At 41.5% G+C, this 14,261-nt stretch overlaps 1 protein-coding gene and 1 long non-coding RNA gene across 4 annotated transcripts in view; one reads left to right on the top strand and one right to left on the bottom strand.

The window, feature by feature from the left end:
• The window catches only part of plod1a (procollagen-lysine, 2-oxoglutarate 5-dioxygenase 1a), a 32,714-nt gene extending 22,458 nt beyond the window's left edge, over positions 1–10,256 (top strand). The window contains exons 13-20 of one of the 3 annotated variants that reach the window (XM_043675894.2): positions 592–733; positions 881–994; positions 1,535–1,600; positions 2,491–2,595; positions 2,681–2,827; positions 4,867–4,992; positions 5,253–5,378; positions 7,634–10,256. In XM_043675894.2, coding sequence (XP_043531829.2) covers positions 592–733; positions 881–994; positions 1,535–1,600; positions 2,491–2,595; positions 2,681–2,827; positions 4,867–4,992; positions 5,253–5,378; positions 7,634–7,789 — 982 coding nt within the window. In that variant the 3' untranslated portion in view covers positions 7,790–10,256. The remainder of the gene's footprint in view (positions 1–591; positions 734–880; positions 995–1,534; positions 1,601–2,490; positions 2,596–2,680; positions 2,828–4,866; positions 4,993–5,252; positions 5,379–7,633) is intronic. The other 2 variants (XM_043675896.2, XM_043675895.2) reach the window with 2 other exon arrangements.
• Positions 1,015–14,159, bottom strand: LOC148139775 (uncharacterized). Its single transcript, XR_015753456.1, has 3 exons — positions 13,393–14,159; positions 2,238–2,297; positions 1,015–1,206 (listed from the first exon to the last, which is right to left on the bottom strand). It is a non-coding gene; the product is annotated as an uncharacterized LOC148139775 (long non-coding RNA).
• Positions 14,160–14,261: the final 102 nt, after the last annotated feature.

Here is a 14,261-nt window from a genome sequence, read left to right as displayed (position 1 = left end):
ATTCCCATTTAGATCTTCATAACAGGATTGGATCCACTGGCTCATTCTCACTGGATTATATCAGCTGGATTTAGATTCACTTTAAATTTGCTTCTCATTGAGTCATTAAGCTGATGGTGAAAGATTCTCTTTCTGTGATTCTGGACTGGATTTAAATCCATGTTTCAGATAATCATTGGATTTCATCACCAAGGTAAAACCTTGAAACTCCTTCCCTCACAATACTGTGGGTGTACCAACAGCACATGAGTGCAGCTGTTTAAGAATGTGGTTCGCCACTGCTTTCTCCTAATAAATATTGGCCTTGTGAGTGACAGCCACAGATCATGAATTATAAAATGGACTGACCTGCAGATGATGGTTCCTCTGATACTTGGCAGTGAGGAAATGGAAATGTTTCCCAGTGGGACAATGTGGATACAATTTGCAGCACAATTATCTGTGAAAGAGGCTCCAAGTAGGCAGAAGGGCAGCCAATAGGTGCTGTCATTGGAAATTGACATTCATAGTTCCCAGAAAGGGCAGTGATCTGAATAATTTTCCAAAGATTTAAATTGTTTACTGGTATTAATGTGCTCTATTTCTGTGCAGTGGCCTCTGGAATGTTCCATACATCTCCAGCGTATACCTGATCCAAGGCACTTTGCTTCAATCAGTCCTGACTGAAAAAGATCTCTACCATGCTGGCAGCCTGGATACAGACATGGCTTTCTGTCATAATATCAGGGAACAGGTGAGTGTATTGTTTCCCAGGAAGTGAGCAGCTTGCCAGAGTATCTTCCTCCAAGATTATGCATTGGAAATGGAGCTTCTTGGCAGGAATTAAAAGTTTTGATCCCCCCGAATATCAAGATTAATCTGTGCTTTTTTTTTGCTGTAGGGAATTTTCATGTACATCACCAACAGGCATGAATTTGGACGCATTCTCTCCGTTGCAAATTATCATACTGATCACCTGCATAATGACCTTTGGCAGATCTCTGAAAACCCACAGGTACACCATCAAGGCGAATAGTGGAGGAGGTGGGAATCAGACCTCTAAACCTGAGATAGAGTAATGGGACAGAACTAGTTTGTTTTGTGTGGTGCACCATGTTGTGTGGGACTGAACCAAAAGTTTTAGGATCCCAGAGTTCCAGTCTGATTCAATGTTGAGTGAAGCAGAGTACCAAATTGTGGAACCAGGAATGGTGTGACTCAAGGCACCTGGAAGAGAATGAGCAAAAGAAAGAAGCAATATATTCCAATTTGTTATTCAAATATTTGTGTCTACAATTACTGAAATGCTTGTGTACTTTCATTTTAAAATAACGATTGAAGTCTAATCAAAAAGTAATATTTTGATGGGAAAGTAAGGACTGTTTCCTTCCCTCCATTTATTTGATTGATCCCTGACTCATTACTGAGAATAGCTGTGTTGAGAGTCCAAGTTACTCACTATGACATATTGACTAAAGAGAGTGAAAGGTCTGAGGAGAATAGCACCAAAGGTACGAATGGCATTTCATCCATTTTCCATTATGTTCCGTTACAGGATTGGGAAGACAAGTACATTCATGAAAACTATAGCTCAATAATCGAAAACAAGATCCTTCTACAGGTAAGGATCTGTTATATGAATGAGTGCATGGGTACTGCAGGACATCTGACAACTTATGTACTCATCCTGATCCTGTCCGTGCTAGAAGCTGACAATTGAAATTGCCACAATGCATTGTGTCTTTGGGAAAAATGTGTGCAGTGAGGTCCATTTTCACCCCCAGCTTTCTTCTGCTCGCTGCACTGAGATCAGCAAATCAAGCTGGAAATTCACAATCAACAGAACAAACACAGGAAGTTCTTGATTACTGAGGAGCCCAGAATTGGGGGTCACAGTTTAAGGATACAAGATAGGCTATTTAGGACTGAGATGAGAAATTTCTTCACCTGGTGAGCCTGTTGTTTCCCTGCCACGGAAAGCAGTTGAGGCCAAAAAATGAAATGTTTTCATCAATCAGTTAAATATAGTTATTGGGGCTAAAGGGATCAAAGGGTGTGCAGACAAAGCAGGAACAGAGTACCGACTTAAAAGATCAGCCATGATCATATTGAATCATAATAACCTATCAAATGGTTCTAATTTTGATGTTTCTAGAAGGTCTTGCCGTTTTTAAAATTGAATGTAATTGTCATGTGCAATGCTCAGTTGTGACAATAATGTCAACACAGTAATCGTATCTGATAAATATGATGCTTACTTTCCAGTAGTGAAATCTGATAGGGGTCACTGTGAGATGAGCTCACGACATCTAGAAGTCCTGCAGAGATATAAAATTTCATATTGGTTTGTAGATTAGGCATGATAACATGATCGATTTGAGATAATCCAGTTTCATGAATATTGGTTGATTGACATGGTCCGATACACAATAATTGCCTGTTGAACAGGCAGTTGGGCCATATGGTATATTCTAAACCATATATTTGATATTTGTTGGTGTTATTTTGCAGCCTTGTCCAGATGTATACTGGTTCCCTATTTTCACTGAACAAGCCTGTGATGATATTGTTGAGGAGATGGAACATTTTGGACAGTGGTCAACTGGAGGCAATAAGGTAAGTATGCCAAAGATCAAAAATCAAGTATTATTTCAATGTATCTGATCACAGTTTCTGAACAATTTCTCCAATCCTACCTCAGGATATACGTATTCAGGGTGGATATGAAAATGTGCCAACAATTGATATTCACATGAATCAGATCGGATATGAGAAAGAATGGCAGAGGTTTTTAAGAGAATACATTGCACCTTTAACAGAAGAGGTCTACCCAGGCTATTACACCAAGGTCAGTCCTGCTGTCAAGTGCTGCATGCTCCAGTCCATTCTGTGATTGGTTAGTGGTTTCCTCTTGCTGCACTGGAATAACAACCATCAGCATTAATACCTACTTAAACCCAGTGATACCAGGAAAATGGGTCACTTTTAATCATACCCTGATACTGGCAATGTTGCAGAAATAACAGTCAGTAGATTGAGATGGAATTGATGATTGCTCAGCCTTTTAAAATAGGGAATGACCAACAGACCAGAGTTGGAGGAGCACAGAGATCTCCAAGGGAATTACAGAGATAAGGAAGGATGAGGAATTGGAGGCATCTTTTAAAAAAAATTGGAATTGTAACAAATATATTTCTTAAACTTGAGTCATGAGAGTCATGACAATAGAGGTAATAGCTAAACTTTGTCCTGGTTTGATGAGGGTAGCAGAGTTTTAGATGTGCTTAAGTTTATGGCAGAGGAAAGATGAGAGGCTGGTCAGAAGAATATTGGAATAGTCAAGTCGAGAGGGAATAAAAGCAGGGATGAGGGTTTCAGCAGCAGATGAGGTAAAGCAGGGGGTGGAGATGGGTGATGTTACATACATAGAACAGGCAGTTTTGGTCACAAAATGGATGTGGATTCAGAAGCTCTGCTCAGAGTCAGACAGAAAGCTAAGGTTGCAAAATGACTAGGTCTCCCCCTTGCAAAGTAGCTAGGAAAAGAAGTGGATGAGGTTCCTAGGGAACTGTTGTTTGTGACAGGAACTAAAAATGTCTTTGGTCTAATATTTAGTTGCAGATAATTTCTACTCATCCTGTATGGTATGTCAACAAAGGATGTGTACAATTGGAGGCATTGTGGGAATTGGAAGGGGTGATGGTGAAGTAAAGATGGGTGTGATCAGTATACATGTGAGAACTGATATGCTTTTGTCAAGGTGCAGCATCATGTTGAGAACAAAGAGCAGACCAAGGCTAGGTAAATTACATTTTGCAAAGCAAGTTTCCAGCTGGCGCGATGGAGCATCGATGTGTCTTCACTGGTGCACTGAAGAGGTTGAACCTTTTAAATATGGTGTATGTAACTTTGAATGAATAATATGTTAAATTTATTCCTGCAAGACCAGAATTTAAGTTCCTGTTCATTATGCCTAGAGGTCTCGTAACTGAGAAAATGAGTTGGAAACAAAGACACCTGGTGTTGAGTACTTTTAAAGTAATTTCTAACCTGTTCTGTAGTTTCTTAAAATTGTGCTAATCGAGCAGCAGCTATGGAAATGCTTCAGTTTAACATTTTCCCCGTCAGGCAATGTGTATATTAAGATCTGATCAAGACCTGGCATTTGAAACATGAGGTTCAAACATGAAATAAAACTCTTTGCAGCAAACCTTTCCACAGTCAATGTTGCCAACACTGGTTGGATGTATTCCTGGACGTTTTGTCATACTGGCCATCAGAGTCCAATGGTTCCAACCAGAAAACAGTTTGCTGTTTTCAATATCTTTTAATACTTTTATTTAAATGCTATGATTTTTCTCACAACAGATCAGGGAATTTTTTTTAGTATACCCTGTCACCCAGACAGTAACCAGAAATCCACTGTTCACAAAACACTGTGTGCCCACAAGAGATTGAAGCTTCAGTTTTTGATCCCTGCTCTGTTACATCCTATAGAAAGTGTTAGTGTGTGAATCAGTTGAGGTCAGATTGGACTTTGCTCTTATGCTACCATCACTGAATAACTTCATAACATCCTCTCGGGCTGAAGTATGACATCTTTGGTGTTGTAGCAGAGGCAGCAGTATCAAAGGGATTCCACATAAGAGGCAGTAATGTCTATCTAGAAAGGAACAATAAAAGTAACAGAGAAAAAAAAACTAATTGACAAATTATTCCATTTAATAACAAACTTTTACTTTAATAAATTAGGGATAAAATAAACAATAGGAACAGGGATTAAAATGAATGTCTAAAATGATTAAAGACTGTAACAATTGATGACTTTTGTCGCCATGGTTACTAATGCTGGTTTTGTTTCTTCCATGTTAAATTTCTGCCTCCCAGGCGTTCTCGTTTCTGAACTTTGTAGTGAGATACAAACCTGAGGAGCAGCCCTCGCTTGAACCCCACCATGATGCCTCAACCTTCACTATTAACGTAGCTCTAAACAGGGCAGGAGTTGATTATGAGGTAAAACTGATTCAGTCTCGCTGGAATGCAGCAGGAGGATTTGCCTGCAATGGAGAAGTCTGAGGCCTTGCTGCTGCTGTATGCAGGAAAGGTACCAGACCTAGGTTGTCATCACAATGGAGGTAGCTTGAGGCCTAGATGAAACCAATGCCTGGGGACAGCAGGACTTCATAAGATGGGATTTGGTGCTCTCTCCTCAGTGTCTGCTCTTTAATGGATGCTGCATGATACTGCTTCACACCCCCTTTTCTTTCTTACAGGCTCTCTTTGACCTGGCCTTTGTAGTTAGATATAAACCTGATGAACAGCCATCTTTAATGCCACATCACGATGCTTCTACTTTTACTGTAAACATTGCACTCAACAAGGTTGGAGTTGACTACCAGGTAAGTTGTACGTCTGGTGTTTGGGAACGAGCCTATCAAGTTTACTCAGCACTCCAGTACAGAATGGGTTTCACGGCCTATTCCACTGGAGCTTGTACTGAATCAACACATGGCTCTGATATATATACCGCTGTTTGCTGAGCGGACTCCCCCAAAGTTCTCAGGATTTGGTAAATTAATCCTTCCTTTTTATTCTGATCTTGCATGTTTCTAAACATACATTTGAGCTGTGGAATGTTTCAAACTCATTGGATGCATGATCAATGTAATTATTAACAGCAAGTGTAAATTGAGGTCAGATAGTTCAACTAATGGTGGTCTTTAAACTTGTGGGGAAAGTAAGGATGTATCTAGACTCATCCATGAGATTTCTCCCCAATAATTTGTTAGTTATGATGTGTTGTTAACAATAGGTTTTTGCTGGATGTTTATATATTTACTTACAATAAGATTCGTGAGATTCTCACTTTGCTAACGGTCTGAACCAGAACTCCTGAAACCAGTTTTGATTTTTAGTGTCAAGTTAAGTTGATCTCCGATGTCCTCCAATTGTCTTGACCATAGATAATGTTGTTGTTCCCAATGTATGTGACTGGTTTACCTGAAATGTTTGATTTAATTGAAAATTTTCCATCATTCTAAAAACAAAACTCCTTATCCACCCAACTCTGCACTTTTTACCCATTCATGTGGTTGCCTCATTCACCATTCACAGCAAGGGTCCATACAGGCTTATATCAGTTAGTTAGGTGAAAGTGAGGACTGCAGATGCTGGAGATCAGAGTCAAAATTAGAGTGGTGCTGGGAAAGCAGCGTCAAGGACTAGGAAAATCAATAGTTCGGGCAGGAGCCCTTCATTACCACACCTGATTGATTTTCCTGCTCCTTGGATGCTGCCTGACCTGCTGGACTTATGCCAGTTAGTTGCCAAGACAGCACGGTTGTTGACAAGACAAGCTGCATTCTGAGGAATGTAAAAAATGAAGCATATGTTTCATTATAATAACTAATTATGACTCTGGATTGTTAAAGATCCAATTTACGCTTTCCAGATAAGATCACAAAACACCTCCGCCCATCTCTGTCTGTCTGTTATCTCTGTCAGACTATCTCTGTCAGAGATCATTTCTGTGTCACCAGTCTGTGTCTCTCTCTGCCGATCTGTGTCTCTCCCTGTTTCTCTGTTTACTCTATCAGCCCTAAATCAGGAATTGAAGATTGAGATTGAGGGCCAAAAAAAATTGTCAGAACAAAACCTGAGTTTCACTTTACAATAAGGGTGCAATTTGTGAACTATAAATACAAAGAATTTTTGAAGGAAAGCAATACCAGAAACTGGCATGCTTTATCATTTCTCACATTGGGAGTTTTCTCAATCGAAGTGGTCTCTCAAGGAGAATAATTTATGGCCATTAATATTTGCTGATATCTCGTTGAAGAGGAGGGAATGATTTGAGTTTATGATTTTGGGCTTGAGTTTGGGGTAGTTATAGAAAAATTCCACACTTTGAGTCTGTTTAAACTCCTGCAATGTTTGTCTTCACCACAGGTGGGCAGGAAATGGAGTTAGAGGTTGCTATCAAACAGTTCTGGCTCCCTTTCTCTGACACCTTTAGGTGGAACAGTAATTCTCCACTAGATTGAATCAGTGTCCCTAGTTAAAGGCAGTATTATTGGAAATAACTCAGTCCTGTAGCCAGGCCTCAGCACCCAGCTCATGAGTCCAGCTCCCCACGCCTTACAATCAATGCCAGTTCCCAGCTGTTATCAATGTCCAGCTTTTCTGTGGATGATATATCAGAACCACCTTTACTCTCTGGTCTTTGTTCATGATTAATGTTAAGTGTTTATCTTCCAAGCTTTTATTGTGAGATTGCATAATTTGTGGTTCTGAAATACACCTTTTCCTCAGTCTCCTAAGATAGTTGAAACTTTATCTAGTCAGTACGCTAGAGACAAAGACAAGGTTCAATTTTAATTTGGGTTTGTATGGCTAGTTGACACAGGGTTTTATGTGTAACAGGATTGAGTGGCCCAGCACTGACTATATGTATAACAGGACAGACTGTGTATGCCCTGCACGGACTATATACAACCAGTAGATATCCTTACAATGTTTCATTATCCTGTTTATAAAAGTGTGCTTTGAACAAAAGGGCTCTGAGTCTCTTTGTGATTTGGTCATTGTATGTTTAGCCTTTACACTGACACAGCAAACCATTGCTGTTTTACTGATACTGTCATGTCTCTTGCAGGGAGGTGGCTGCAGGTTCATCAGATATAATTGTTCCATCCAGGCTCCTCGGAAGGGCTGGGCCCTCATGCACCCAGGGCGACTAACCCATTACCACGAGGGTCTTCCAACCACCAGTGGCACAAGATACATCGCTGTCTCTTTTGTTGACCCTTAATTAAAGTGTTTACTATCTGAGTGCATGCCATGGAAACTTTTACAGACTGTTTGTGACATATTGCAATTTGACCTTTCTCAGAATATTGCAGCAAGGATGGCCCATGTTCCTATTTTGTATATAATCATTTATAGAATTCCCAAAGTGCTTAGTATGAAGAGATAATCACACCAGGTGCACTTGTGTCAGTTGTGAAGTTAGACTGAGATTTAGTCAAGTCCAAAATAAAATATATCTAACTTGTAGGTTCTAAAGATGAAGCACAGCTCCCTCCCTTTAATAACCAGACGATATATAACCTACAGATTTTAAAGACACAGGTTACCCCTCCTGTAATAAGCTGACTATATGTAAGCCAAGGATTCTAGAGACACAGTGCTACCCCACTGCATAATATTCAGACCCTGTGAAACCAAGAAGCTGGAGGTACTTGGCTATTCAATTCCATTTTAATTTGAATTGGCTGGATACAGTAATTCACAGGTAAATCAGACCCTGTCTTTTTTGTATCCTGAAGTTCAAAGTACTCCTACCTCTTTCACAGCCAGAATGACAAAGAGTTTACCGTGAGTGGTTCTGTGCTCTGCATTAGGTTAAACCCACTGGATATGTGCATGCATGTTCTGTAGTTTGGGGCAGGATAATTTTGTCAGTATTAGTTTAATTATCTGCGAAGACTGTCACATTTGGGACAGAAATATCAGTGCCCTTTGCAAAAGAACAAGTTAACAATGGAAAAGCACACAATAAAGTTCAATCGATAAGCTTTATAGGAAGGGATAGAAAGGAGATCTAGTTGTGAATCTCACTGACTCCCAAACTGACTGGGGGGTTGTAGGGAGTTCAAATGTGGACCGAAGTTGGTAGTCAAAGAATTGAGGTGAAATTTCTTCAAAGGGTCTGAAAATAAAGTACAGGTATATCACAGCCCGAACCACTGAAAGAGTTTAAAAAGGAGAAATTTACTGGAAAAATTAAGCTTAGAAGGGCTAGAAGAAAGGGCAAGGAGTTGACTGAGGGCTGCTGCTACCTTTAAGAGGTGTCCTAACCCCTGCTAGTTCTATTCTCTCACTATTTAAGTATTCACCTCTTGAAGAACAAACCTGAGGAGTGTGTCTCAGTATTAATAAAGGTTGAGAATAAATTTAGCGTTCATAGATCTGGCTACAGATTTCGCTTTATCTTTACTAGTGGGTCTCCAGCCTAGGTGGCATTTATTGCAATTGGAGACTCTCAAAGTGTCACTTCCTCTTTTGGTATTTTGTCCCTGACATTTCTCATTATAAAGGCCAATTTTTTTTTGTCTTTGAACATATGTCAAAAATAAAGTTGACTCACCATGTCCTAAGAAATACACACATCTTTCTGCTGTGCTTACAGATCGAATTTCATGCACTGAACCCACAGTGTGACTGAATAGTATTAGCAATACTGCAAATTCCCTCCAGAGTCATACAGTACAGAAACACTCTTCATTCCAACTCGTCCATGCCGACCAGTTTTCCAAACTAAACTAGTCCCACTTGCCTGTGTTTGTTCAATATCCCTGTAAACCGTTCCTATTCATGTACCTATCCAAATGTTTTTTTACAAGTTATAACTGTACCTGCACCTACCTTTCCTCTGGCAGTTCATTCAACACATGAACCATCCTCTGTGTGATGAAGTTGCCCCTCAGGTCTCTCTTAAATCTTTCTCTTCTCACCTTAAAAAAATGCCCTCTAGTTTTGAGCTAATCCACCCTAAGGAAAATACCTTTGTTATTCACCTTATCTATGCCCCTCATGATTTTATAAAATTCAACATGGTCACCTCTCAACCTCCTATGCTCCAGTAAAACAAGTCCCAGCTTGTCCTTCTAACTCAAAGCCTCCAGGCCCAGCAAAATCCTGGTAATTTTCTTCTGAATCCCTCCAATTTAATAATGTCCTAACATGTTCAGGGATATAAGATTGGATTTAATGGAGTAATGGTGACAGACAAGGGCTTATGCTTGGGATTCATAGGGACACTGTCAACTCTCTAAGGATCAGTAATGTTTAAGACACTTCTCTAGCTCTCCCAACTCTGGTGGCTAATTTTCAGCAGCTTTTTTTTGCCTTTTAAAGATTATTCTTCATGTCCTACCGTATTTTATTTGGCTTTCACAGAGCATAGCTTCTCAGTCCAGATCTGGAGAAGGGCTGAAAAACATAGGCAACATTTTTTGATAAACTTTGCATCTTGTTACTAGTTCTGATGGAGGCTGGGTCTGTGTATCCACAATAAGTGTCAGAAACTGTCTATATACTGAAATTTGCACGTTGGACACTTAGTAGCTCATAGAGATCCAATAAAGATCAATCAGAACCAGAAGGGTCTTAACCGGAAGATATACAGAAGGAAAACATAGAAAGTAAGATCTGGGAGCATATGGAATCTCTAATCCTTTGATTCAAAGTAAAATAAAATAAATTATCATCAAACATTTTCTGTGTTTTATGCTGGTATAATGCTTCATGTAAGTTGTAACAGGGTACTGGTCACTTTCAATTGCAGTGAGTATCATAGAATCCCTACAGTACGGAAAGAGGCCATTTGGCCATCAAGTCTCCACCAACCCTCTGAAGAAGATCACACCCAAACCCAGCCATGTTCTCACATCCTTGCATTTACCATGGCTAACCCATCTCGATTGCACATCCCTGGACACTATGGACAATTTAGTATGACCAAACCAGCTCACCTTTGGACTGTGGGAGAAAATCAGAGCATCCAGTGGAAACCCACACGCACGTGGGGAGAACATGAAAATTCCACACAGACATTCACCCATTTCTGGAATTGGGAGTACTGTGAGGCAGCAATGCTAACCACCAAGCCACCAGGCTCCCCATCTCTGCTCAATTAGGTCCATGGGTTACTGGAGTGAATTGTGATAGTATGTGAGGGAAGATTGAGTAGAATATAAGTGAGGTTGACAGTGTAAATACTGAGAGACTGTTTACCTTGTGTGGAAAATCTAAATATATAAAGGGTTAACAAAAAAAACTGGACATATAAAGGGTTTGATCGGTCAGAATTGAACTGAGAAAATGTTTGTGAAGGAAATCAAATAGATGTTAGTAGGAAAGTCAGGATGTGGATCAGCCAGAATCTTATCAACTGCCAATGAAGGCTTCTAGAGGTTGAATGACCAACTTCTCCTGTTTCTAATATTTTATCCCACACCCACTGGATCAGATCAAAGTTCTGTTGTCCAGCTACTCAGTTATGAATGGCGGTGGACAATTAACTAACAGGACTGGGTGGCTCCATAAACATTCCTATCCTTTCTGATGGTAGAGCATGGCATTAGAGTATGAAAGACAGACTGAAGCATCTGCAACCTGCTTTAGCTAGAAGTGCCAAGTAGATGATTCACCTTGCCCCCTTCACAGACACCAATCTAATTGGCTCCAGGCATTGGGTGAAATTTAAAACCCTCCCCTGTGGTGGGTTTGGGGGCAGGGATGAGGGAAATACTTAATCAACAGAAAAGTGGTAGGTGGGAACCTAGCTGCCTTTCCGTCTTTGTCCAATTAATCCATGGTGGGAAGGCATATGTAAATTGATTTCATGCCCTGCTGCCAAATGAAGTTTTTAAATGGCTTACCTAAAGGCCTCATGCTGCTGAAACTAGTAGGTACCCAATGATGGACTGAGACTCAGCATGCTGAAGGCCCGAGAAGCAAATGCTATTAGGCTCCTTTACAGACTTCGCAGGAGGTGGGAGTACATAATGGAGGGATGCAACAGTAGGAAGGTTGGGGGCTTGTTGAGAGCCAATCCCCTCCTGCCCTTATGGTTAAACTCACACCGCGAGGTGCTTTCTCCCTTCCCACCATCTTAGTGTACCTCAGTGTGCATTGACAATCCTACTCCACCAGTGGGTGTGGTACTGGTAGCACCTACGCTTTCTTGGTAGCAAAGCCAGTCAATGAAACCTGTTAACCAATCAGTGGCCTTCTGCTCTTAGGGTCTTTGATATTGGCAAAGTCCAGGGTGGGATGGATCTTTGAGAATGCTGGCAGCCTTTCCTTGACAGCAGGTCTGGTAGATGGATTCTATAGATGGGAGGTTGGCCTTTGTGATTGGCTGGGCTGAGTTCACCAGTCTCTGTAGCGTCTCCAATCTTGAAAGTTACAGTTGCCATACCAGGTAGTGTTACATCCAGACAGAATGGTCTCGATGGCATACCTGTAAAAGGTGGCAAAGGTATTCGCCATCATGCCAAATTTCCTCAGCTGCCTGAGGAAGAAGAGATGTTGTTGGGCCTTTGTATCCAGTGCATCCACCTGAAGCGTCCAAGAAAGCTTGGTGCAAATGATTACTCCCAGGAGCTAGACACTGTCCACTCGTTCCACCTCTGTGCTGTTAATGTGTAGGGGGGGCATGAGTAACATCCCACCGAAAGTCAATAATGAGTCCCTTGGTTTTGCTGGCATTGAAAGCTAGGTTGTTCTCAGGGCACCATTTTTCCAGGTCTTCCACTTTCGGTCAGTAGTCTGTTTTGTCGCCATCTGAGATTCGACCGACTATGATGGTGTCATCAGCGAACTTGTAAAAGGCAATAGTCTGGTATTTGGTGAGGCAGTCAATGGTATATGGTGAGTACAATAGGAGGCTGAGTACACACCCTGGGGGGCTCCAGTGTTGAGTGTTAGTAAGGATGAAATATTGTTCCCATTCTTCACTGATTGTGGTCTGTGGGTCAGGAAACTGAGGATCCAGTTGCAGAGTAGGGTTTAGTCTGAGATCACTAAGTTTTGTAATCAGTCTTGAAGGGTTAATAGTGTTGAAGGCTGAACTGTAGTCAATGAGTAGGATTCTTAAGTAGCTGTTCTTGGTACCAAGGTGGTCTAGGGAGGAATGAAGGGCAAGTGATATGGCATCTGATGTGGATCTGTTGGTCCAATAGGCAAATAGGAATGAGTCGAGTAGTGGGGAGGCTGGAATTGATTAATGCCATGACCAGCCTTTCAAAGCACTTCATAACCACCGAATTTAGGGCCACTATGCGATAGTCATTGAGACATGCGGAATGAGCCTTCTTAGACACAGGGATGATGTTGGTCCTCTTGAAACAGACAGAGACAGTGGCTTGCTGGAGGGAAAGGTTGAAGATGTCCTAGAAGACCTCTGCCAATTGATATGCGCATGCTCTGAGTGCACGGCCTGATACTCCGTCTGGTCCCATCGCTTACCTTGGATTAATAGAACATAGAACATAGAAAACTACAGCGCAGTACAAGCCCTTTGGCCCTCGATGTTGCGCCGATCCAAGCCCACCTAACCTACACTAGCCCACTATCCTCCATATGCCTATCCAATGCCCGTTTAAATGCCCATAAAGAGGGAGAGTCCACCACTGCTACTGGCAGGGCATTCCATGAACTCACGACTCACTGAGTAAAGAATCTACCCCTAACATCTGTCCTATACCTACCACCCCTTAATTTAAAGCTATGCCCCCTCGTAATAGCTGACTCCATACGTGGATTCACACGAAGGAAAACTGATCTGACCTCTGATGCAGTGACTGTTGGGGTAGGTTCGTCAGAACTTGTCGGAATAGGTGTTACCTTTCCGCTGAAATTCTGCTCAAAGCGAGCATAGAAGGTGTTGAGATAGTCTGGGAGGGATGTGTCATCGTCTGCTATCTTGCACCGTTTCTCTTTAGATGTCATTCGGTCCTGGCCATACATTCCGGGTGTCTGCCTGGGTTTCTAGTTTAGATCGGTATTGGTCCTTGGCTGTGTTAATGTCTCTGCGAAAGTCGTACTTGGATTCCTTATATTTGAGTGGGTCTCCTGATCTGAAGGCCTCACGCTTGGTTTTTAGCAGGTTTTGTATGTCCTGATTCAACCAGGGCTTCCTGTTGGGGAACACCCAGATTGACTTCCTCCATATGCAGTCCTCCACACACTTGCTGATAAAGTCTGTGACGGTGGTGGCATGGCCCAATCAGCCGATTCCAGGCAGCATTGGAGATGATCCTCTGCCACCTCTGATCAGCACTGGACACTGGAGTATAAAATGATTTGAAACGTGGTGGCTATAAAAATGGTGTGGAAATGCAATGGAAACAAAAAGTTTGGAAATAATCAGCAGGTCTGGCGAGGGAAAGATGAAGTTTTAGATTGGTGGTCGTTCCTCAGAACTGATTTCTTACTAAACAAGAACGTTAATTCCATTTGTCTCTCTTCACAGATGGGCTAAACATTTCTGTTTTTATTTTAAATTTCCAAATCCTCCAGTATCTTGTCTTTCTGCCATTGCGGGTCACAACTTTCCACAATACCATCCCACCTTGATGAAGGAGCAGCGCTCCGAAAGCTAGTGGTTCAATTAAACCTGTTGGACTATGACCTGATGTTGCGTGATTACTCTGCACATCCCAACAGAATCCTGTTGCCCTAGTAACGGAAAATTGTTGTCGCGGACTCATGAC

This window comes from Chiloscyllium plagiosum, unplaced genomic scaffold (assembly GCF_037043375.1).
Source record: "Chiloscyllium plagiosum isolate Xiang-an unplaced genomic scaffold, Cpla_swu_hap1 HiC_scaffold_37, whole genome shotgun sequence".
Classification (NCBI taxonomy): Eukaryota; Metazoa; Chordata; class Chondrichthyes; order Orectolobiformes; family Hemiscylliidae; genus Chiloscyllium; species Chiloscyllium plagiosum.
This window is presented reverse-complemented; position numbering and strand designations above follow the sequence as displayed.